The 27,626-nt window shown below is 38.4% G+C and overlaps 1 protein-coding gene across 2 annotated transcripts in view; it reads right to left on the bottom strand.

Annotated features, from left to right (window-relative positions):
* LOC122792251 (solute carrier family 22 member 13-like) overlaps positions 1 to 27,626 on the bottom strand; it is a 542,188-nt gene that overhangs the window by 209,278 nt on the left and 305,284 nt on the right. For both annotated transcript variants that reach the window (XM_044060001.1, XM_044060002.1), the window contains exon 4: positions 1,329 to 1,497. In XM_044060001.1, the coding sequence (XP_043915936.1) occupies positions 1,329 to 1,497 (169 nt within the window). The remainder of the gene's footprint in view (positions 1 to 1,328; positions 1,498 to 27,626) is intronic.

The raw sequence follows: 27,626 nt of genomic DNA, 5'->3' as shown, positions 1-27,626 counted from the left end.
AATAAATAAAAAATAAAAATATTCTCTGCCTTAGCTTCTCTCTCTTCCTGCAAGCTCTGTGGCTTATAGGGCTAAAACTCTAATGATACCCCAGGCAACCTGGCTTTGATTAGCAGCCTAAGCAATGGAGGAGTAGGCAGGTGAAGAGAGAAAGGGATGATGAACCAGTATGTGCTCAGTTATCTCAGGGGTGGGGGTGGGGGGTTGGGCGCACATGTCCCAGCTGCACACTGTGTTTCAGCATCCCTGGTGGAGACCAGTGATCACATCAACTTGCTTGTTGCAGGTGCGGAACAGGCCTTTGAAGATTATAACTAATGGAAGTGGATGGCACCCCTCACACTCTTTCTTTGATGTCTGTAGGTATGCGTTAAGTGGAAACATAAGAGAAAAGCCCTGCTCCCCAGCACAGAAGATTTTTTCGTTCACAGTTATCTGAGGCAAATTAATGGGCCATAGGAGTACCACCCCTATGGAAATTAATTCATTACTGTAATATGTGTGATGAAGCCTTGATGGTCATATGGGATCACAGAAGAAAATGAAGTAAAAAATACCTTCTCTTCATACAAATGCTTTAGTCACTCATAAACTCTACACACTCACATCTGACTTTAACTTTCACTCTTACAACATACTCTTCTCTTGCCACTGACTATATATATATATGTTTCCCCCTAACAAATATTGATTTGTTTTTCTAATCCTGTCTTCTAATCTTAGTATTGCCAAACCTCTAAATTGCTGCCATTTTCTGAATATTACCATTTTGCTGCCTAAACAGTTACTTAACTCCTTTGACATTTCTAACTATTATTTAAAAGCAATATCTTCTCTTCATTTAAAAGCTGTGCACTACCGCATAACATGTATATCTTCTATACCTGACTGTTATGTACAAATAGATATTTGTAAACTTCGTCTTAGCCTGTATTAGTGCTGATTTGTGTCTGTTCTTTCTACATTTGTATAGGATATGTGTATTTTATATTTACTGTAAAGGAATGTGACTGCCTTATGCTGCAGGACTTGGCAAAAAAGGTTTTGTAAACAACTCACCAACCTGGCTAATGAATGTGAAACTGACTATATAACAAATGCTGTCCAGTCTGCCAAGAGCTGCAACATGCTTCGACATTGAAAGATCATAATTATGCAAAGTTTGAGATTAACAACTTTAGCTTTTGCTAGTCACTGAAATTAGTAAAATTCCTAGGAAAACAGTAAGTGAATATAGTGACTGACACAATTCTGAAACATAACCAGAAGAAAAACTAGGCAAACATGCCTCAAAGATACAAATATTTTTTTTAATACAAGCAACTCACCAAAAATAGGTAATAAACAGAATTCCTGGCACTGAGATGGCAAGCTGTAGATTACGCCAATCTCGAATGAAGTAGGCAATGCCGGCAAGAAGCATGCATCCAAAGGCAAACATGTAGGCTGTGACAATGCCAACAACCACACGTCGCTTGGGGCCAGTCCATTCAGTTGCTGAAATGAAAGAAATTCAAATCATAGCAATATGCAAATGATGTATTGGCCTATGGTATATTATATCTTATAATTCTACTGCCATTCACTTGTATTATGTTGGTACCAAAATTCCATTTCATCTAGAAAACATGGAACATATTTACAGATAAGCCATACTGTTTACTGTTGGGAATTATTTTAAATGGTGTAAGGTGATAATATACCTGGAGTTCAGGGTATAGATTGCTATATAACACATTGTCTTCTATTGGTCTGCAGTCCTTCTGTGAGCATGCTACTAATACAATCTCTTTCTGAAAGGTGAAACATCAGAGGGTACCTCTCAGCTTTCCAGAATTCTTCAAAACATCCCTAGTTTTGTTTCATATTTTTGCCCTTTCAATCAATAATGCCACACATTAGATTTTTACATTTCTTATTGTTCAGAAAATGCATTTTACTGCAAAACATGTTGTTCTATTAACTTTCTAAGTGAATTAGAATAATATTTAAAATTGTCCCTGATTTTGGGCCTTTGTCCCCCATTATTTTTGGCTTTGCCCAGAATTCCTGAGCATGGGGGTTCAGAGTTATACATCAGAGTTCTCATACTTAACCAATTGCATCATGTAAGCTGCCAACAAGAAATCTGGTTCTGCCTATCAAAATGGCAATAATTCATCAAGAATGAAAGCGGCCAACTCCAGCAGCACAATTCAAACGCTTTTAATAATAGTCCACAGACAAAACACTCCACATTAACGCTCTTATTAAATACTGCATTTTCGTCCTCTCAAAGAATAGGACTTCATCAGATAATAATTAGCTTATGTAATTAACACTTTATGTATGATAAAACATTCAAATTCAACCTATCCTAAAACAGTGCATTTGTAGTTGTCAAATCAGGCTGCTATGGCTCATAAATATTAAAAATACATATCAAAATATTTAAATAAAACAAATGTTTGTTCCTAAAACCTAACAATTCAATGTTTTGATTATAAATATTATATCTTAAAAATATACTCTCTTTTGTTATTCCATTTATGCTCATTTCGCATGCTAAACGCAGTATTTAATAAGAGCGTTAATGTGGAGTGTTTTGTCTGTGGACTATTATTAAAAGCGTTTGAATTGTGCTGCTGGAGTTGGCCGCTTTCATTCTGGGTGGATTTGTTTATTTTTTGAGTACTTTGGACTTTGGTTCGTAGTGTTGCAATAATTCATCAGGCATAATGTAACCACTGACTTTTACTTTTGTTTGCATTTGTTAAGTGGGAAATTTTTACAAAAAACAAGCGTGAAACTAAATGTGATGAGCAAGGGTATCACAGAGTCAGACGGGTAAAGTAGCATCACAAATGAGTCAGAGAAATTATAGTATCCATTACCATTACAAGATAGAAACCATGGCAGCCAGAAGCATAATAGAGTAGGTATTATCATTTTCTTATTATTAATTAATAATTTTTAGTTGCAGACATCTCCAGTCTCTGGCCTGCAGCATATAGTACCTGATGCGATATTAACCTACTAGCTGGCGTATTGATACGATGATTAATTAACTGATTTGCAGGTATCTAGGTAAATGAAAGAAGACCTAGTTGCAAATAAGATAATGGAAGGAGCTATTGAATCTAATAGAGAGAACTGATTAAAGTAGAAAGCGGTATTTAGTAAAATCAGATAGAGCAGTAAGACAAACAACTTCAAAAATTATCTTTGATTAGCGAACACACACAGACACACAGCATCAGCCCAGTTTCTGCAGCATAGAGGGATAAAGCCCTGACCACACTCAGATGACCCACACTGACTAGCTGAACAGGTGCTGGAAGACCAAAACTGGAGAGTTCTGGAGTGAGTGGCTTACGCTGGCCTTCCCCATCCTAAGGGGATGGAGATGATAGATCTGATTAGCTAGTTGTTCCCATGCAAGTCAGTTCTTGCACATTCATAATGGCTGTAGGACCACAGGAAGTGGAGTTGGCAATCCCAAACCAGTGATTTCTACCACTTCATCTGTATTTTTACTTGTTTATTTGTGAGCAGTATATGTATATCTTTTCTACTAAGTAACAAGGTCATGACTTGAAAGGCACCCTAGTAATCTGGTTCACCTACCTGTAATAAAATAGAAAATAAACAAATAAATATCACTGTGATGGGGGAAAAACAGCCAGTGATGGTAACTTTTAGTGGGTGTGTGAGTAGCAGCACACGCATGTCATGAGAAGATTATAGGCTGCCTCTATGTAACATGAGTGTCCACATCAGTCACTAGAGGGTGAGGCTATGGCCAATAAAGGTGAAACCCCCAATGGCTTTGTGCATGAGGGCTCTGCTGTTGGCTCTCACCCAAGGGCTTAAAGAGGACCAATCAAATGGCAAAGGTTGATAGCATCAACAGGGAGAAAAAAATAAATAAATGTAGACTTGGTTAGTGCTCATCATCAGTAGAATCAATTTATTAAATAATAATAGAATGATTATTCTTACATTTTACTAACTGTGAGATTTAATGAGTAATAATACATTTTCTTAAGTTTTTGACATTAGAACATACAGTCTGAAAGAGAATTAAGACATGACAAAATGGAGATGTAGAGTAAGAAACAGTTAATAACCACTTGAGTAGCTAACCCACAGAAGTGGTTTATTCACTAATAAAAACATATAAGGGATCTGTTAGAAGCAGGTTACAGTCAGGTAAGTGATAAAAGATTTAAATCAATCTAACTCCCATGCCATTAAAATAGTCGAATCTGAAATCAGCAACCCACCTGACCAACTCAGACCTCTGCCACGATGCCATAATTTGCCGAACCACGTCTCGTTCCAATCAGTCCCTACTGCAACTATCAAAAAACTTTTTTTAAGACAGAAACCTACCACACCTACACCCAACAACTTCCTAAGTGAGTACCTTAAAATAGCAGCTAGTGCTATAGCCTATCCCCATTTCCATTCTGATAGATCGATCCATCGACCTCTGTTGTCCTAATCATATGGAAAAAAAAAGATATACTACCCCTGCACAAAGGAGGTGCGTCTACGACGGAACTCTCTAACTATGGACCAACAGACATTCGCTCCTATATCTACGATACTAGAGAAATGCATACTTACTCATCTTCTCCACTACTTATCAGAAAATCAACCAATCTTCCCTACCCACCATGGCTTTACGCCTCAGAACAGCACTACTCCTGCTCTGCTTCATTTCACTTCTACCGTAAACACACAGAGACATTAAGGTAATCTAATTTCTGTGCTTTTCCTAATACAAATAAAAGCCTCTGATACTGTCTCTCACGAAAAAATCTTAACCTGATTCTCTAATATAAGACTAGCTATTACCTCTCTACATTGGTTCCATTGTTACCTATCCAACAGGGCACAAACAAACGAATGGGAACTTCTTATCTCTACTTTCCTCCCAGTAAAAATATGAGTCCCACAAGGTTCTATATTAAGTCCCCTGCTCTTTAACCTCTTTATGAAAAATCTTCATACAGCCAGCAAACAAGCCACTATACACAATAATCTGATGATTCTACCCTGATCTGCTCATGCAAAAACGCTAACAAAACTTCAACACATAACCCAATATGCATTCTCCACTGTTGAATCTTTGGCTAAACTAATCTCAGTTCTTACTAAATCCCAATAAAACAAAACGAATATCATTTACTCCGAAACCATTCTCAAACAAAAGACATGCTTTACCACCATCTCTGCTAATAACACTAAGATCGAACAAGTTCACCAGAGTGAACGCCTAGATGTCATCATTGACCAGCTGAAATTTGATAAACACGCTAACCAAGTTTTCTAGAAAACAAAAGTTAACCAAGCCATAAAGCAAACACAACAGAAACTATACAAAGTAAAATCATTCCTCAGTGATGAAGCTGGAAACCATACAGTATCTGCTTGCTTACTTACTTACTACATTCTCTACTGTATGCTTCCCCATTTTCAGTAACCTGCAAGACACATTGACGGCAAAGCTAGAACAATGTTATAACAAAATCACCAGATTTGCCGCAAACCTTCACCACTAGTCACAACACCATGTAGCACTTAGGGAACATAACACACTAGAACTACCCAATTACCTATTTTTATCACAACTTCTTACAGTACACAAAATCTTGCATATGTCAGACAACTGTTCAACCAGAAAACTCTCTTCCCCTGAAAGACAACTAAGATTAAAAAAATATCTGTTCACCATAAAGAAATCATACAGTTCTGCAGAGGGACTTAAACAAACTCAAACGAAATTTCAAAAATATGGAAGACCATTGCTCTATCACTAAAAACAGAACAAAATGGAAATTTCTTCAAAAAGCAACTAAATGTCACGTTTGGGAAAAATGGATCTTCTACTTGGATAGGACCAGACTGAATACCATAATACCAACATATTTCATCTCTTCTGATCTCTGCAACAATCCTGATTGTACTCCTTTCCTAAGTTTTGATTTCTTCCAACTCTCTGTCAATAATATGTTTCTTACTATTCCCATCTTTGTAAAGTAATGTTTCTCTCCTCTTAGAAGTAAGTTTTCACAAAACAGATTTTAGTACACCAAGGACCTATACCGAGACTAATAACTTTCTCTGTATAACTATCACTGTCATTCATAAATAAATATATATATATGATCCATATGGTACTTCTGGATTCTTGTACCTTATATGACCAACCTATGAACCTATACAGGGGTCCAGGGAAGTAAATAGTGTGGGAAGAAATAGCCAGGGAATTGTTATGGCTAGGCTTGTATAGGCCCTAGGGCTGATAGCCTAGTACCAACCTATGAACCTATATAATGTCTGACTTGTTTTTGCTTAAATCTCTTTTATGCTTAATTTTAATTCTCCAATTTTTGTTTTAACTTTCATGATTGCTTTAATGATTATAAAGTACATGGAGCTATTCTCACCACTAGGTGTTTGGCCTGGTTGCGGAGTTGTTTGTATAGAGTGAGGTTAGAAAGTGTTTTTTTTTTTTTTTTGCCAGGCTTTCCGACATAACTTGCTTTGTGGACTTTGTAAGCCTAATTGCATGTCTGGACTTGATCCTTTTTAAAAAGAGTGGGGCAAGACTATTTAAGATCCTGAGAAATGTAGAATTATAGAATTCTACTGGTTCGTTAAGTGGGAGAAATTTTAGTGGGTTCCAGTCTGTTTTGTGCAGAATGTTATTGAAGGTATTTGAGGTGTAGCAACTGCCTCATGTACATGGACAACCCTGTACTACTACCATCTAAGAACACAATTTGTGAGAGATGCAGTTACAATAAGAACCTAGATTTTAAGCTCTCTCCCTCACAAGCCAGTATATCTAGCACAGAGAAGGCTGTCAGCACAAACACCACACCTCAAACACCACCCACACCTACACAACACACACTCACATATGCAGAGATCCTCAACAAAAATGTACCCAAATAAAAGAGACCTCCGAGGCAAAAAGACACGCAAACTCCACAGCCAACCACACCACACACCACACATAGTCCACAGACCTGTGTCTCACAGCCACTAAGGCCTAACCATAAACCCAACATAGTCATAGGAGATTCCATTGTGAGACAAACAGATGTGCCCCTCACCATGTTGGGTAAGGAGAAAGTCATGGTTAGTTCTTTGTCAGGTGCCAGAATCCACCATATTACACATGCAGTCAAGTTTCTTAACAACAGATACTGTTATGTCTCTGTCATAGTCCATGTTGGCGTGAATGACATGAGATGTACCTCCCTGGACTATATAAAGATAGACATGACTGACCTCACTGAATGTGTGTCCCAGGCAGGTATGTCCCTAGCCTTAAGCAGCATTCTACCGTCACCCAGAATGATGCCTCAATACAAACAGAAAATGATTGACTTTAACAATTGTCATTCCAAGTGGATATAGTACCTGACAGCCTGTGAAGATATGATTGACAGACCACAATGCTTTGCTAGAGATGGTCTGCATCTGTCCCCTTGAGCTTCAGGCTTCTGGCAAAGGCTCTTGCCTCCCCCATTGTGTCTTTTTAAGCAATGTCATGAGGTCAAAACTACCAACATGAAAATTTCATCAAAATGCAAATTAAAGTTCATGTTGCTAAACACTAGGAGTCTAAACATGAAACTGCACTTATTGCAAGCATTTTTAACAATTGAATATGCTGACATATGTGCAGTCACATAAACCTGGTTCAAAGCTGTGGAAAGCACCCCAGCCATACCAGGTTACTCGTCCTATCATACATTCAGATCCCAAACTGTGGGCAGCAAAGCTAAAGGAGGTGGAGTTTTAATATATATTAAAGACATACACCCCTCCAGGCTGGTCAAACAGTATGTTGGCAACATAATGTTGCACAGGAGACACTCCAGGTGCAGTTACTATTGACAAGACCCTACTCAAATCATAGCTAGCTAAAGGCCTCCAACTTTGACTCAGGATGCCCACATCACCTATTTGGACCTCTTCAAATCTATCAAGATTCAACACTTTACCCTGATGCTGGGCGACTTTAAGTATCCAACCATAGATTGGAAGAACTACTCATGCCAAAACACAAATGCCCAGAGATTCCTTGACTTCATCAAATGCCTTGAACCAGCTGGTCGACACCCCCACAAGAGGTGATAATATGTTGGACTTGGTATTAACCAACATGAGTAACCACTGCAGCATCCCCACAGTGTCATCATCCCTGGTAAGATCCGACTTTCAAACTCACCATCTCTCCTGACCCCCCCCCCCCACTAGGGTCAAACAAAAAAACTTCTCCAAAGCTGATTACAACCTCCTGAGGGAAGGTATAAACAGCTTCACAGCCTCCTCCCCCTCCATATGAACTGGCACAAATGTACACCAATGTAGTATATATGAGCATTTATACAGCTACATGGAATCAAAAATACCTGACAGGACAAAATCCTCCTCCTCAAGGAAGAGTAAAACTGTCTGGTGGACATTTGCAATAAATAAACTCTATAATAAAAGGAAAGAAAATGCTGTCTAGGACCAAGAAGGAGCAGGTGCCTAATTGGATGCAGTCTCTCCTTAGCCTGAACAAACTAATAAGAGCACTTGTGAAATCCTCCAAAGCAAACCTTGAGTCCAAACTGGCCACATCTACTAAAGACAATCATAAGGTCTTCTTCACATATGTCTGCAATCTCAAAGGAAGTACCCAGATCTGCTCAGAACTGGTGGTCAAGGACACCACATACACAAACTCCATAGATATAGCCAACATGCTACCAGACAGGTTCAGCAAAAACTTCACCCCTCTGTCCCCCCACCCCAGCAGTTAATCAGGACAACCCCAGCACCTGTCCTCCTCCCCCTATGTCTAGTGAGCAAGTCATCACTGCCCTCTCAACGGTAATAAATACAGCCTCCATGGGACCTAATAACATGCCAGGCTGCATCTTACATGAAGTCAGGCAGGAACTTGCAGCACCATTAAGCACCTTATTCAACCAAAGCCTGAATACCAGCTTTGTTCCAGACAAGTGGAGGCCAGCCCCTGTCATCCCTTTACACAAAGGTGGGGCATCCACTGATCCAGGAAATTACAGACCCATCAGCTAAACTAGCCTGATTTGCAAGGCCATAGAACGGATTATCATGTCCCTCATTAACAAGGACATTGGCAACCTCTAAACACTTGATTCCACACAGTTTGGTTTTGTTAAGGGGAGGTCATGCCTGTTAAACTTGGTCAACTTCTTTTAGACAGTCACTAAAGCCATGGATGAGGAGAAGATGGTGCACACTACCTACCTTGACCCAGCCAAAGCCTTTGTTACTTTTCCCCACTCAGGTATAATAGATAAACTCTCTCAACTAGGTATCAATCTGTATGTTACCAGATGGGTAGCAAACTGGCTCACTGATAGAACCCACCTAGTCAAAACAGGGGAAGCCACCTCAAGCAGTTGACTCATAATGAGTGGCATACCCTAGGGCTCAGTCTTAGGGCCTCTTTTGTTTGGGATGTACTTTTCTGAGGTGCGGACAAAAAACAGTGGTCTATCGCTGACCAAGTTTGCAGATGACTGCAAGCTGGGTGCTGTCATCAATTCCCCTAAGGATGTGGACACCTTCCAAGAGGGTCTCACCCACACAGATGACTGGTGACAGAAACATGGCCTCAAACTGAATGCCAAAAAATACATCACCATCCCCTTTGGGGAGAGTAATTTTCCCACAAAATGTCACATTGATTGCAGGATCTTGTTATCACTTGTGAGGGACTTGGGCACCCAGGTTGATAGCAACCTCCGGTTGTAATGGCCACACAGGTAAAAAACGCACTCTCCAAAGCTAAGAATACAGCATCCATGGGACCAGATGACATCCCAGGCTGTGTACTACATGAACTACAATATGAACTGGCATCTCACCTAAGTGTCATGTTTAATCATAGCCTCACCTCAGGTTTTGTGCCCACTGAGTGGTGCAGAACTACAGTTATCCCACTCCACAAGGGGGGATCCACCTTGGATCCTGGAAACTACTGTCCCATCAGTCTGACAAGCCTTATCTGCAAGGCCATGGTGCGTATTATCATGGAACTTATAAACAAAGACATTAGCAACCTTCAAACACTGGACCCCACCCAGTTTGGGTTCATGAAGGGCCGATCTTGTCTCCTGAACCTGATTGACTTCTTTGAATCATTCTCCAGAGCCATGGACAAGGGTAAGCTGGTCCACACAGCCTATCTAGACCTTGCCAAGGCCTTTGACACCATCCCTCAATCTGGAATCATAGATAAACTTACTAAGCTGGGCATTAATCCATACATCACCCAATGGGTTGCTAACTGGCTTACTGATAGAACCCACACTGTAAAAGTAGCCAACTCCAAATCCAGCTCCAGACAAGTGACAAGTGGAGTACCTCAGGGTTTAGTCCTGGGACCGCTCTTGTTTGGCATCTACTTCTCTGAAGTACAGGCCAAAACTAAGGGACTCTGGCTAACAAAGCTCGCAGATGACTGCAAACTGGGAGCCATAATTGAATCCCCAAATTATGTGGATACTCTACAAAAGGGCCTTACAGAAACAGATGCTTGGTGCCAGAGCCATGGGCTCAAGCTCATTGCCAAGAAATGTATAGTTATCCCCTTTGGGAAAAAACATGTATCCATGAATTACCATATAGGTGGCAGTACACTAAACACCGAAAGTGTGATAAGAGACTTAGGGACACAGGTGGACAGTGGTCTCACCTTCGATAACCACATCACCACAACAGTCAGAAAATCCTTCTGTGTGGCACACCTCATCCCTAAGGGTTTTTCATCCAGAAAAAAGGAGGTCATTGTCCCATTGTACTCATCCCTCATTAGACCCATTATAGAATACAATGCCCCATTTGGTATGTACCTCTCAAGACATTTGCAACAACTGGAAAGGCCACAGAAATACCTCACTAAAAGAATCACTGGCCTAAAGCAGATGCCCTACACTGACCGCCTTAAAAACCTCCAGCTATACTCTGTCGCATATTGTCTACTCAGAGGCAATCTCTGCTTAACATACAAGGCCATGTCAAACCCAGAGCTGTTGGACATACTGCACTTAAAGAAATCCCAATCCCTCAGAGCCACACACTCCAGGGATCTAAACCTTGTCATCACAATAAACAAAACATGCTGGAGGGATAGGTTCCTGACCCAGAGACTCCCCAGACTCTGGAATAGATTGCCCATACATGTCAAGCAGAGTGCCTCTTTGGCCCTCTTCAAAAGGAACCATGACGATTGGATGGGAGAAAGGAAATTCACCCCAGGGATCACTTCAGTCACCCTGCTAGACAGGGGTCCAGGGAAGTAAACAGTGTGGGAAGAAATAGCCAGGGAATTGTTATGGCTAGGCTTGTATAGGCCCTAGGGATGATAGCCTAGTACCAACCTATGAACCTGACTTTTGACCACCATGTTACTTCCGTTATACAGAAAGCTTTCTATATGACCCACCTCATAAGTAAGGGTATCTCATCCAGGGACAAGGAGGTCATAACATCCCTGTATTCTTCCCTTATATGGCCCATTATTGAGTACAACGCCCCTTTCTGCATGTACCTTACAAAGCACATGCAGCAGCTGGAGAGACCACAGAGGTTCCTCGCCAGGAGAATTCAGGGCCTCAAACATCTGCCCTGCACAGTTGGTGAAAAGCTCTGTCCCTCTACTCAGTCTCATACAAACTCCTCAGAAGTAGCATCTGCCTGGCATACAAAGCAATCTCTTTGTTGATATTTACAGTTTCAGAGAAGCTAAGCAGGGCTGCTGTGCTGTGGTGTGGCCGAAAAGCATGTCTTGTGGGGTAGAGTATATTATTCCTGTGAGATGGGAATATATGATTTTTTTAATATTTTGGGCAGGGAGGAGGAATTGCCATGGGTTGGTAACTAGAGATATCTGTGGCTGATCCATCTTTGTGAAGTGGTATGATATGGGATTTTTTCCAGATAGACAGGACATAGTTTTCAGTAATAGATCTATTTATGAGTATTAAGATTGGGTAAGCTAGGGTGCAAGAAGTTATTTTGAGGTATTTGGGTGGCAGTTTGTCTGCAGTGGGTGCAGTGGATTTACTTTCAGGAGGTACTTTTTGATTGTTGAGGTTGGTAATGGTTGAAAGGAAAAAAGATGGATGTTGTGAGCATTGTTGGTAGGGATAGTCACCAGGGAGGATGACTTAGTTTCTAGTAAAGAGAGTGAAATGTGTGTTAAATTGGGTAGATAAGGGATCAGTGTTGCTGTTTGTAGTTAGTGATAGGGTGGTAGTTTGACTGAGGTATAGTAAGTTTTTTTTTGTTATCTAGACCTGGTTGAGGTTCCAGTGATGTTTACTTTGTAGTGAATGAAAGTAGTTTGTTTTGCCTAATCTGATGTTTTGCTTACAGTGAGTTCTAAGTTGCCTGAAGATTTGCCACTTTTGTTGTGTTCTCTGTTTACTCCATACTTCAAACATTTTCTCTCTGTTTAGCATGAGCTGTACAGTTTTTTTTTTTGTGAGCCATGGGGCAGGCTTATTCATTATTCCTTTAATTCAGAAGGGAGCTTGCTTGTTGTAAGAGTGTGTTAAGGACTATGTTACTGAAGTGGATAACAACATCATCATTCTAGGGTAAGGTTTTTAGTATATTTCTGTTATATTGTGAGAAGTAGTTAATGAAGGAATCTTTGTTGAAAGGGGTGAGCTTATGTATTTGCTTTAAGACTATTTGCTTAGGGGTGTGATTGTTTTTCCTGGTGGCAAAAGTGGTGAGATAATCAATGATAGTGTTTGTGAGACAGCCGGTAGTGTTTATGTTTGAGGATGAGGTAGTTAGGATCAAGTCTAGTAATGAATGCCTGTTACTGTGCTTGTCAATTCTTGTGGGAGAGGTGATTATGTGGATAAAGTTATTTAGGTTAATAGAGATGGTTGGAGAATCAGCATTAAGAAGTTGCTGTTCTTCTTTCAGCTTTTCCCAGTTAGGGGTCGCCACAGCAGAACTCCGGTCTGCTAATGATTGGCAGTAGATTTTTTACTGGGTGCCAAGGTGCCAGCTCGATGCCCAACCTTCAGCAAAGGCACGCCCATTCTACGCATGTCTTTCGAACGCCACTCGACCGTGGGGAGGACATGCAGACTCCACACAGAAGGTGCTCCAGCTGAGAATCGAACGGGAGAACCTCTTGCTGTAAGGCAACAACACTACTGCTGCACCACCATGGCTAGAATTAGTGCTAAGAAGTAAATAGTCTATATTGAAATTCCCTAGAATAATGATTTCCTTCTTAATATTACTGGAAAACCAGTGAAGGAAGTCTTCTAGAATGGGGATGTTGTTTCCTGGGGGAAGTGTACATGGTGGTGATGCAGATAGTCTTGTGCTTGTTAAGGTGAAGGAAGGAGATAGTTATTTTGCTGCTGGGAAGGTTGGGATGACTATAGGATTAAATGGTGACTTTCAGGGTGTTTTATAAAGTATTGTAACCCCTCCATTTTTTGTGCATTCTATCATTTATCATAACATTATAGTCTGGGGGAAGGATTTTTTCATCTTTGGTGTTTGGTTTTTATTCAGGTTTCAGTGTTATGCAATGCATGTATACAGCTCTGGAAGTTTGTTATAAATGCTTCTAAGGTTTATGTAAATTAATAGTAGATTGTTGTTGTTGTAATAAATGAGTGGGTGGGAGTGAATGTGTTGGGGTAGAAGGTGGTGGGCCATGGGGGGATTGACTGGTCAGCTGGGATGGTCCTGGGTTTGAGTGGATGTCCTCAAAGTGAGGGGAGTGTGGATGAGAGGTGGAAGAAGTTACGCCCTTTTTATATTTAGCTCATTGGTCTAATTTTAATGTATAGAGTTGATGGGTCTGTTTAATAAGGGGTATTTTCTGTGTGAGAGTTTATGGTTAAAGGATATTTGGTTGTGGACAAGGTGTACTGAGTTGGTGGGGACAGTGATGAGTGTAGCGGATAGTGGTAGGCAGGTATACATTTGAGGGGTGCATTGAGAAGTAGCATGGTATGTAAAATATGGGTAGACGGTGAAGGTTTAGGGGATGGAAGAGTAGAGTCTGAATAAGTTTGGGAATTGTAGTTTGGAGAGGTAAGAGGGGAAATAAAGTTTGAGCTAGGAGATCATGTGATAGGATTTTGTTAGGCTGATGAATATGAACCAATTGCAAATGCTGGCAAAGCCGGCTGGTTAGGTTGTGCATGTAAACATATTGAATAAATAAGTGTTCAGCCTTTGTACACTGCCCAGTTCATGGTATAGCAGCACAATATTTATATTATCTAATGTGAAAACTCTGACTTACAATTCATCACATGATGTTAATTTTTTATTGGCTATGTAAGGACCAGATGATATATAGCCCATTCACAGGTTGACAAAATGCTGTAGTTTAAACTGTCATCTTGGTTTGGACAGTCCAATTTAGAATTTTTAATTTAGAAAGCTTTGTGATTGTTCCTTATCTGTTTTTTTTTCCTGCCATTAACCATCCTTTGGCCAGGTTAGCTTAGGTTAGGCTCAATATTAATCAGAAGGCTCTTTTTATATTGATTTTATTCCCTAGAAGATAGGGTATATTGGTTATGATTGTCTGACTTGACTTTGAAGTAACTTTTCACTGACAAAATCAGGAAAGCTGTAACCTGGCAGGAACCTTTTGATACAGATATCCAGGCAGACATTATGTTGCTTAAACATAATTATATAGAAGTCCAGTCTGTAATAACAGTGAGAAGTTATTGTTTTGAATTCTAAGTAAACAGTAATGTATAGGTACAAATTAAACATTGAGAAATGGATTACTTCTAAGATTATTCAACGTTAGGGACAGACATCTCCTATTTGTGCAATGAGAAAATATAAACACTTTCTCAACAAACAGTTTGGAGGGTCACTTGATGCATATAATTTCATGTTTGAAGTGCTGATATAGACATCATGCCTTGATGGCTCAGCTAACTATACTTTTAGAAAAAGTCTGCATTCTTGCTTATAAAATTATTTGTTCCATATTGAAATTGTGAGACTCTTGAATTAGAAATAACATTTAGAAACATGTATTGTCTTTTCTGACACAAGTTTAGCAAGAATAGAATCCAGTTCCAGTCTATAACATTATCCTATGTTCTTGCTGTCTACGTTAGTCTTAACAGTTATAATCACATGTGTACTCAAAGCGTTTAACATGATCACAAGTCAACAGGATAATTCTGATAGTATATGCACTAGACATGTTTAGCTTGTTGTCTTGTGTTCATTTTTATATAAAACACACTGTTGTCTGTTTATAGAATGTTCAAGTGTATGATACAATGCATTTCATATTTAGCTGTTAGCTGGCAGTAGTGTATCTCAAGTTATAACCATGACCTCATCTGCTAAGTAAACATCTTAATGGGTTCAGAGCAAGACAAAAGTGCAGAGGTGACAAAGAGTCACTCTGGAAAATCCCCCTTTGAATTTTTATCCCTGGGACAATAATTTGTCCCTTAGTGATGGCCATGGGCGCTGTAGAGTAATTGATCAATGTCAGGTGTAACTTATACATCTGTAAGCAGTATTTTATCCATGAATATAGGATACTGTCAAATGTTTTTTGTAATCTATCTATTAAAGATTCTTCCCCTTTTTACAATTGTCCATTGTGACTTTATTTAACAACAAATGCTCCTTTGTTACATATAGCTTTCTTTTGTTACCCTTTTTTTCTGTTGCCATGATTGAGTTTTCTTCTAAATAGCTAAAAGGTCTGTTGGCATCAATTCCAGTATATAGTTTATACATTACTGGAAGGTAAGTTATTGGGCTATAGCTTTTAGGATAGCTTGCAGGTTTGCTCTTAAGGAGGAATATCATTTTTCCTGTTAACCAGGTTGGTATCTGTTTGGGTTCTGCATAGAATAGGGTTAAATCTTTGTGTAAATATGTTAATACCGTTAGCCAGAGGTTAGATACTGCATCTGGTCCCGGTGTCTTCCATTTAGGAGCTTTCCCAGTAGATTAAATACTGGGAAGGTAGACTTCACACAACAGAAGGCCAACATTTTCTACTTTTTAGTAAGTAGCTTTTTCACTAAAACTGCTGCTCGACATGAAGTAATGTTGTTCATAACCATTGGTTTACTTTAATGACTCATTACAGTCCCTTTTGTAACATCTGATATAAAGGTTGAAGGACTGAATGATCAGCCTATGAGACATCTCAGTCAGAAACATCATCTTCTACAAGTATGCCCAATTAACTATCATCTTTTTCTTACCATACTTAATCAGTGAAACAAGGATATGTTGTTTAGTTCCTAAGCTAAAGAATTATTTAGTTACACATTTTTCAAATATAGCCGCATTTAATTCCTTATAAAAAAATCTGTCCTTATCATATCTGCTGCATAATCTCATTCTGCCATGATCAATCAGGAAAATTCACCGAATCGGTCTGCTATTACATAAAAAAAAAACACAGTATGTAATCTTTACCATGAGTTTTTGATAGAACAAAGTCTGGTATTATTTCATTTGTTTGCAAACATCTGATGCCAAATCTGTTAAGCAATTTTCTAGTTGATTTTGTTTCAGTTTATGTCAGTCTGCATGCAGGCAGAATGTGTTGTTTTATGGTAAACAAATAAGTGAAGAGAGTACATGAAGGACATGAGCCATAAACCTAATCCAGTAGTAAACATCAGGTGCAAAATGAACCCATGGCCTCCTACTATGCCTGAAAATAGAATTCATTTATTTTGTTGTTTTTGCCTGTAAATGATTCTGATATTAGCAGACAGTATTCTCTGACCTCCTGCATTCCAATCTTCTGAACAAGAACATTCACGCATTCATCATTACAGTCAGGAAAATAAACTTTAACTCTCTTCCATTCCACCCCCCCCCCCCCCAAAAAGAAACCTCTCCTCATTTTTAAGTAAATATTATTGTTAAAGCAAATAAACTGTGAGATATGAGATGCTTCAGTAAAATAACTCAACATTTGTTCCTTACAAAATATCAGCAGCTATCAACTAAACTGATCCAATAGATCTGGATCAGGTTTCTGATCATAACCAGCATATTATGCTTTTGAGACAGGAATGCCAAAAAATTCACTTCCAGTGAAAAGCTTAACAGGTGAATCTTGGCATTCATACTGTGAACATATAAATCTGGTTATGACTGGAGGCCTGGTTATAATTCTTTGTGATATATGGAGCTCTATCTGCTTCACGTACTAACAGTTAACAAAAGTTTAAGAGAATGAAGTATGAAAGACGGTTATGCGCTTAGTGCTATCAAATAGACGGCAAGCACTCTATAAAAGTAATGGCATTAAAAGCTGTTTGATACTTCATCCTGCCACAAATCTTTGTAAGTGTGGCAGAGCAAAGCATCTAACAATTTTTTTTAAAAGCTGTTTTTCCTGCTGCGGATATTTTTTCATAGGAAGGTCTGTCCACTATCTATCCCTAACAAGAGACACATTCTTAACATTGCTAACATGTCCTTAACAATCTTTTGTTTAGGACCTCTAAACACTGTTAAGATTGGGTCACGTGCTATGGATGTGCTTAATAAATTTACCATTCTCTCTGTTTTGGAGCTTATTCATAGTGCTCCATACGCTACACAACAGGGGAAATATACGTGAACTATTAACCAGTCACACATCACAATGACCCAGTACAGTGATTCAGGTTAAATAAATGAGGCTCAAGCAGTAAGGATACATATACAGCCTCCATTTAGGCTTTAAAGAAAATAATTAAGTTAATCCAACATGCATCCAATAAAACCTGTCACTTGATTTACTTAAAAGATAGCGGTACCCCAGTCATTCAATGTAATGTCATTGGAAATAGTTTTTAAGATACAATCTAACCTGGTTTTCAGCCCCTCCATAGTGATCTGCAGTAGTGTGACACTTAAAACTGTAGACAGTAGAATTAAATGTTTATATAGTACATCACCATCCATCTTCCTGAAAACGTTGCCAATATACTCGGTGAGACCAGTCATCTACAACCAAGAACCACCCCTCCCAGTACAAAAGAACATTTAATGAATGATTAATGTTTCAACTCAAAATCATAATTGACTGATGTACTCTCTGTCCATTTAATGTATCTGTTTTACAGTGTACACACTACTAGATGGCTCCAGCTTCTTTCACTAAAACTAAATCAATATAATTTTTCTTCCACCCAATTGTTACTTAGCTAACAATATCACATCCTGAAAATAAGCATTAGTAAAATTATTGCTGAAGCACAGCATTTCTATCAGTAACATGTTATACTAGCCAGAAAGTCCATGTTAAAGTCCTTAGAAGAAACCTTCTTATGTAGGAGTCAATCTCCTAATTTAAATCAAGTTTAGTAATTCAGTTTATTTCAAACAAGTCACCAAAGTACCACCACGGCTCAGGAATTTCAATTTTTAAGTTGCAGTTCATTTATTTAAATATAACAATCAAGATAGTAAGTGCTTTTGGGTTATATCCAAACCCTTCAACATATAACAAATAGCATTATCAGGGCATTTAAATACCAAAAAAGGAGACAAAAAATAAACATATTGAAAATCTCAATTCATGTCAGTTTTAGCCACTAGATGGTGCTAAATACACACACACACACACACACACACACACACACACACACACACACACACACACACACACACACACACTCACACACACACACATTATATATATATATATATATATATATATATATATATATATATATATATATTTATATTTTAGACTGCGGTGGTGGTGCTGCGGTAGCGTTGTCACCACACAGTAAGACGTTGTCCTGTTCAATTCTCAGCTAAAGCGTCTTCTGTGTGGGAGACATGCATGAATGGGCGTACCTTCGTTGAAGGCTGTGTGTCAGAGCTGACAACTCGGCACGTAAAAATCTACTGCTAATAATTAACGGAGCGGAGTTCCGCTGTGGCGACCCCTAACTGGGAAAAGCTGAAAGACACAACAACAACAAATATATATATATATATATATATATATATATATATATATATATATATATATATATATGTATAGAAATCTTTCTTAAATGTCAATAAAAAACATTAAAAACATTAGTAAATGTTTAAAAATCAACCTAATATATAAAATATATATATATAAGTTAATATACATATGAAAAATTAATTTTAAATAAATGTGTAAAGTTCATTATTGACATACTTTCTGTTAATATATATATACTTCAATTCACATTTAAAATTACATATCTATAAAGACTTTCAATATATATGTATATATATATATATATATATATATATATATATATATATATATATATATATATATATATCAAATTCCTTCACTAAAACAAAATATAAAAACATATATATATATATCTATATACAGTGTGCAAATGAAGAATCTCTGCATATATAAGATATGTAAACATGAAGTATACATATAAAATTCTAAATAACATAGATATAAAGCAATGTCCATTTCCTTACACACAATATATCTTTACCTTTTCAATGTTTCAATGGTCTATCTCTGAGGAATGGCTTGATTGAAATCTTATCGTTCAAGCCATTTCCTCTGTCAGACTGCATTCTTATTACCCATTTTATTTCTTGCTTTTCTGTATAGTTCTTTATATTTCATATCCTCTTATTTCTTTCAATCAACTCTACCACCATGAATTTAAATTTATGGCTTAGATCATGATTTAATACATGTTTAGCTAATGCATTGGTCTCATCTTCACAATTTATAGCATAAACATGCTCCCTCACTCTCTCTCTCTCTCTCAATGTCCTATTTGTTTTTCCTATATAGAAGCTTGTGCATTTCATGCAACGAGCCAGATAGACAAGGTCTCTAGATTTGCAGTCAGCATAGTGTCTAAATGTATAGGTTCTTTTACTGTCAGGATGTATAAAAACGTTAGAACACTGCATGTATGAACATTGATTGCAATTTCTGCATGGATAGGTACCTTGTCTATTCGACGTTATCTTATTGCCTTTACTTTCTTCATAGCAAAGCAGTCTTTTCAGTGATTTATTGTTACAATAACTAGATCTAGGTTTAGGACCAACAAGGGGTCGAATTTCATAATTTGTGGTTAAAATAGCCCAATTACTATTAAAAATATTACATATATTCCTATTATTATTTGAGTATTGTATGTTCAACCTAGTGTGTGCATTAATTAAATTAGCATGCCTCATCATTTGTGTTGATTCGATTTCATTAACATTCTTTTTCTTAAAGTAAGGTCTCTCCTTCTTTTCTCTGTCTATTACTGTTGGATCTTTTATAACATCACTTTCTTTCCTGGGGTATCCTCTCGCAATAAATTCATCCCTCAAAGTGTCCAAAGTTAACTCACATTTGATATCATCACTAGTTAATTTAGATATTCTCCATCCTTGGTTAATAACCATATTCTGATATATATGTCTAGGGTGTATGCTCGTGCGATGAAGTCAACTATTTTTCCTGCATTTCTTTCTATACAGTGATGTTGTGAAACTATTTTCTTTTCTCATAACCAATACGTCCAAGAATTCAATGGCTGTTCTAGACCATTTGCCCTCAAATTTCAGAAAGGTGGTAGTCTGGTTAAGGTACTCAATAAACAAACACAAGTCAACTTCCGTACCCTCCCATAGGTAGAAGACATCATCTACAAATCTTTTGTAGTATTTAATATTCCCAGCATAGTTTGTATCCATGATGAATGTCTTCTCCCATTGGGCCATGACCAAATTGACGTATGAGTTCGCACAAGGCGTTCCCATCGCCACACCTTTGGTCTGCAGGTAATAATTATCTGCATATACAAAAACATTATTTTCCAAAATGAGCTCAGGTAACAACATACATTTCATTACTTCATCCTTATTGACATTTCTTGTACATAAGATTTGTCTCAAGTATTCTATTCCCTCTGTATTAGGTATCATGTGGCAGCTTAATCTCTGTAAAATTACCTTAATGAGTTCACCTTACTTCCAAATGCAGCTCCACTTATTGTTTCTCTTGAGAATACAATATTCTGTATGTGGGCCCTGGTCCATTCCATCCTTGCTCTGCTTGGGCTCCACTACGGTCCCCTACCCTACCCCAATTCTCACCAGTCCCCACTGCAACTAAATTTAAACCAAACTAACTCCACCCACACTTCTTCCACATCCAGTCTGTGCATGCAACTCCCTAACAACACCACCCACACTTTCCTCTACTTGCACTCAGCCTACTATCTAGCTGCCTTCTAGATCTTTCTCTAAGCAAAACAAAAATCCAACTTTTAGATACTTTCACCCATCAGTCACTCACATCTCACTGGTATCTCACAAGAATTCCAACAAACCCTACACAGTACAACACACAGGAATGATATACCTACACATAATCTCTCTACCACACCACATTTACACACATGGTTAACTATCACACTCGTATCTCTCCTGAGAGGCAATCACCCACCAGCTCGCACCTCAATATACCACTCACAACAGCACCCTCCTTTTTCATTTCACCACATATACTCCCGCCAAATCCCTCCAATATCTTTAGCTGCAAATATGTAAAAACTAGCCTGAAAACAATACACCACCTCCTTATAAACAAATCTAAATGGTATTTCCATCTCTACTACTCAGCCACTCATCTAAAACTCAGCAGAGATGTCCATCCAAACCCAGGCCCTACTACTATGTCACAAAGTGCATCATTATCCTTCCCCAGATCAACACCTCCAGCTACAAACAAATTTGACATAATTCTACTTAATATTAATCTCAGAAGCATTTGCAATACTCTCCAAGAATTCCAGGCATACCTAGCATTTTATAACCTTAATATAGCTGTAGACAAAGAAACCTGGCTAAAACCTCAAGTAGAAGACAATGAAATACTACCTTCAGAACAAATAAATCATGTGGAGGAGTAGCAATTATATACAAAACCCCTCTAGAACTTACCCTTTACCCACATTTAGTAATGCAGAATACCTCATAGCACATCTGAAACTTAACAGAGAAGCTATCTGCATCACCAGGCCTTTCATCCCACCAGGACAAAACAGTAGCACAGCAGAACAACTGCTACAGTGGTTATATAAAAATATATCTCATGAAACCATTATAACAGATGACCTTAACGTAAAATGGGACATGTGAAATATGGTATAAAAACAAAACCCAATCCAACTATCAACACTTTAGATACTTAGGAAATCTTACAAGAAAGTTAATAAACAGCAACAAAAAATCATATTTTACCAACCTTCAGTCAACACACCAAAACAATCCCAAGCTATTTTGGTTCTCCTTAAAGAAAAGTACTGTGCCGCAGCTTAACAACTACTCCTAAACCAACGACTAGAATCAACCCCGACAATATAGCCTCCCAGTTCAACTCCCACTTTATAAACTCAGTACGGTCTCTCTTACTAAACACATCTCTCATACTGCCTTCACTACCTCAACCTTATTTAGTAACAATACTATATCTGTCTCTTTCCAACTAGTCCCATCTAGCACCATAAAAAATACCTACAAAACCTCAAACCAACAACTTTAGCAGCAGACAGTCTCCCAACAGTTACCTAAAACTGTCTACTGAAGATCTAGCCTTCCGTGTGTCTATACTAATTAACCAATACATAACAGAAAACCATGTCCCAGACATCAGGTTTAAATCTTTGATAATTCCACTCCACAAAGGTGGAAATTAATCTGACCCATAGTTACACTACTACCACTATCAAAAATATTAGAAACATGTAACCACTCTCAGCTCCTCAAATACATTACCTAAAATAATCTGTCCATGTCCCAATCATAGCCCAAAAACTGCTCTTATTAGCTTTACCAATGCTATAAACTACAATAGAAATATTGTCAGCCTAGTATTAGCACTCATCTGTCAAAGGCCTTTGGCACAGTTTCTCATCAAAAACCTCTCAGCAAACTCTCCTCCCTAAGTCTAAATAAATAATTTCTCACCTGGTTTCATAGCTGTTTCATAAATAGAGAACAATCAGTAAAATGGAAACAAGAGTTCTCCTTTTTCCTTCCAGTCACAGTTGGAGTCCTCTAAGGATAAAAACAAACTCCATACCACCATAAAAACAGCAAATATACTTCAGCATGCAGATGATGCAATCCTCATCTGCTCTGCCCCAACACTATAAACCCTCAGAGAAATCACTAAAGAGTCTTTCTTATATGTTGCACTGTGGCTAGGAACTGCAGACCTTCTCCTAAATGCAAAAAAGACTAAACTAATGCTATTTTATACCAAAACAATTTAATACTCAAAAATACAATTTCTCTATCATCTCATCTGACAATACGAAACTTGAAACAATGACAGAAGCCAAATTACTTGGAGTACTCATAAAAGACAAACTCAAATACAACCAATATATTCTCCAAACTATCAAAAATACACATAAAAAACTAGGCTCCCTGTATAGAGCAAATCAATATCTTACTGTAGCTACAAGAAAATAAATAGCAGCAACCTACCTACTCCCATCTCTACTTATGCATTACCTATCTTCACTAATCTCAACAATACCTTCAAGTCCAAGCTTGGTGTATGCTATGATAAAACAGTAAGATTTGTCTCATATTAATCTCATAAAACCCACCACTGCACAGCCCAGATGGATCTAAACTGGCTAGAACTCCCAAATCAGCTAACCTACTCCAAACTCACTACTGCCCACAAACTTATCTGCAAGCCAGATAGTTGCACCGCTCTAAAAAGCATATTACTACCATACAGAAAAAACAGAACACTATGCTCCAATGATAAATCTTTCCTAGCTGTAAGTAACTCAAAAATCTCTGCTGGAAACTCACTCTATTCTCACCGTGTCTGAAAACTGTGGAACTCCATCCCATTAGAGTTAAATTTTTCAGAAAACAACAGATGCTTTAAAAGTTTGATGAAACAGCAGCTGCAAGGCACTTGGCTCTGCCCTTATTCTACACCCGAATAATTGACAGTCCAGAAGAAATACAAGCTGCAATAGCTCTGACTAAATAACAGCTGCTCTGTACTAAATTTCCAGTATGGTGATTATTACACGCTCCCTTCCATCTACTACTGTAAACATTTAAGATATTATATTTCTTAACTACTTACTCCTACTGAATTCTCATTGTCCCTCATCATACCATGACTTACTGATTTCAACCCAAATGTCAGTCTTTGTCTTCCCTTACTTTTCTTTGCATTTCCGTCTGCTACAGCCTTATTCAAATGCACGGGTAATGTCGTATTTTCTCTTCTTTCTCTATTCACAAATTGTATGATGTAAGGTTATCACTAATCATCTGTTACAGCTAATTATGTATGCAAAAATGTATATGTAACCAAGATGAAAATATATGCAATGTGGAAAATGAAAATATACTGTATGCTGTCTGTGTATGTGAATATTGGAGCTTTTCTCCCTGGGTCTCCACTGAAAAATTATAGTATATCCAAAATAAATACCAAATTTGAAACTCCCTACCACTGAAGATCTAGGAAGAAGAGTTAATATGGGTCGAGAAGAGGGAGAGATTTGTCAGTCAGAAATATTGGTGTTTGGCATTTTCATTGTTCAGTTCACACACACACACACACACACACACACACACACACACACACACACACACACACACACACACACACACACACACACACAGACATATATATATATATATATATATATATATATATATATATATATATATATACACACACACACACACTTGGTCGAAGCGACCATATATCAAAAAGTAAAGAAAAAAAACAAAAATCTAGCATTCCCCCCACATCCCCTGCAAATTGTATATATCATCTCCAAGATCACACTACAATGAGGAAAAGGGTACATTTCCTAATCCTTGCTGTATCATGATCTCCATTCAAAAGCTTTGAGTTTTCAAAATCTCGATCATACTGTCTCGGCCATACGAGTTTGAGTTTCTGAAAACTAGATCAACTGATAAGGAACCCAGGGATTTCTGTCTAGTTTAGACAGTTTTTGTAGAATGCCTAAATGGGGTATTGTGTCTTATGCCTTGGCTGGTTGAGGTATGCACCATTTTGACCACTTCCATTGCTTTGGTGACTTACTCAAAGAAGTCCAGCAGGTGGTAGGCAAGATCTGCTCTTGAAAACCCAAACTTGATTTGGGTCCACTGTTTGTAGATTACCTATGCCATCAGTGAGGATAGCCATGATTATTATCTCCATAGCTTTGTATATCAGGCTTATAGGTTGATAATTCCCTGGGTCCGTAGATGGCCCAACCTTGTGTAGGGGGATAACCACTGCAGTCCTCCTTTCATTTGGCATAAAGCCTGTTTAGAGGCTGTTTTTAAATAGTGGTTGTCATGGGCCAGATAGTTCATGTTCCATGTTGTTAGGGAGTAATCCTGAAATATTATTGGGACACATCAATGCAGTGTTCTTGGCCTTGGAGAGCTTCTTGAGTACATACTCTCTAGTGATAGCTGGAAGAGTTATGGATGCGGGTATTTCCTGACAGGCATCTGGTAGTGAGAAGGGGGTAAAATGTGAGCTAAATTTGTCAGCCAGGAGTTTTCTATATCTTCTAGTTCCATATAGATGGCACCATTTATAATTAATTTGATACATTGCTGTGTATTGCATTTGAGGTTACAGGCAAAACTGAAGAAAACTTTGTGATTGCCCTTGGCCGGGGAGACTACTTTTACCTCAAATTTGGCTTTGGTAGACTTCTTTAACCCCCTGAGTTGCTTGTTTATGTTCATGGGAGATTTTTTTACCTAGTTGGGCCTTGCACCACGTAATTTTTGCCATGAATTTTTTCCTTTTGTTATACAACCTACTGATGTTGAGATTCTACCAGGGTGGCTTGGTTTTAATGTTGATCCTGTGCGTAATGCAGGTAGATAAAGCTGTCTCTATGCAGTGTTAATATGATTATACAATATTTTCAGGATTTGGGAGAGGCTTCACATTTTTCCAGGGTGTCATTTAGCAGTAGAAAGTCTGCCCTAGGATAATTCCTAAAAGTTCCAGAGTTAGCCATTGTCCCTGCTTTTACTTTCACTTCAAAGGAGACAGCTTTATGGTCTGACTTGACTAGTGAGGACATTACACTCAAAGGGTTTAATGTTCTGCCATGTTTGTAAGGACCAGGTCAAGGATGTTTGCACCCCTAAGTGTGTAAAGGCTAATGAAGGTGTTTGCATTTACAAAGTCAAAAAATCTCTGGACCTGCATGTTAGGGGTCATGTATGATTCCTAGTATATACTGGGGTAGCTAAAGTCACCCATGAGTATTGTGCTGGGTTGAATGGGGATTGTCTCCAATACATTTATGTGTGTATTATGTATTTCCTGAGTCATAGAGGCGGACCTACGGCTTACAAGGCTATGGTATGTACTTTGTATAAGGTGATTTGGACACAGAGAATCTCAAGCACCTCTTACTAATGGCCCTGCCTTGAAGTGTGTCTGTTTTTAAAGTAAGTAGAGACTCCTCCACCTTTTGTCTTTTCCTGTGCAGTAGTTGGTCTAAATGTGTGGAAAGCACTGTAGCCCTGCATTGCTGGGGTGCTCTCTGTGGTTTTAAACTATGTTTCAGTAAGTGCAGAGATGTCTACATTCTCCAGGGTGAAGAGAGCTTGCAGGAAGTAAAGTTTCTTGTTTAGACGTCTGGCAGTGAGCAGTAATACCTTCATATTTTCCTGGACTGGTTTACTATGTTGGTAGAGTTATCAGGATAGCAATGTCTACAAAAAGCAATATGGGGTGGAAAAAGTTTTAGTCAGTATGAAAAATCCCAAAGGGGACAGGTGCAGACCATCTCTGACAAAGCAGTGTAGTCTGTCATCCATATCCTCCCATGTTGACAAATATTCTACACCTTTGAATGACACCATACTCTAAGCCAATTGTTAAAGTTAATTATTTTATTATATTTTGTGGCATTATCCTTGGAGATAGTAGAATGTTGCTTAATTCTAGGCAAATACAGGCCTAGGACACAGTTCGAGAGCTCCATCTTGTCTCTCTTCATGTAGTTCAGGGAGGTATATCTCTGGCTGTTTATACCAGCATTGACTCTGAATGGGTTATACTAGTACATATGGTTCACTGACCTAAGTATGTGCCTGATCTGATGGATCCTGGCCTCTGACATACTGATGACCTTGACTCTCCCTCCTTACTTAGCCTGGTAAGTGGGACATCTGTGTGTGCATCACAATGGCATCTTTGATGAACAAAATAGTGGGCTGTGTGGTGGTGTGTCTTGTGGGCTTAGAAGCTGAGACACTGTGGGATGCGGCAGTATGTGTCATGTTGGGGCTTAACTAGACTACTCTTGAGGTTGCTAAGGATACTTTTTGTTTCTGCAATGTCTGCGAGGCCTTTGTGATTTAGGGGGATTACATTTAACAGCCTCAGTTTATGTGGGTCTATGTGTCTGGTCGAGACAATGTGAGGTGGATGTAGTGTGCGTTACTAACAACCTATTTGTTATTATAAGTGCTTGATTGTAGTAAAGACTTTTGGCTTTTCCCGGTTAGGGGTCACCACAGCAGAACTCCGG

This window comes from Protopterus annectens, chromosome 1.part2, assembly GCF_019279795.1.
Source record: "Protopterus annectens isolate FY-2018-M chromosome 1.part2, PAN1.0, whole genome shotgun sequence".
Taxonomy (NCBI): domain Eukaryota; kingdom Metazoa; phylum Chordata; order Ceratodontiformes; family Protopteridae; genus Protopterus; species Protopterus annectens.
Note: the sequence above shows the minus strand (reverse complement) of the source record. Positions and strands in the feature narration are given on the sequence as shown.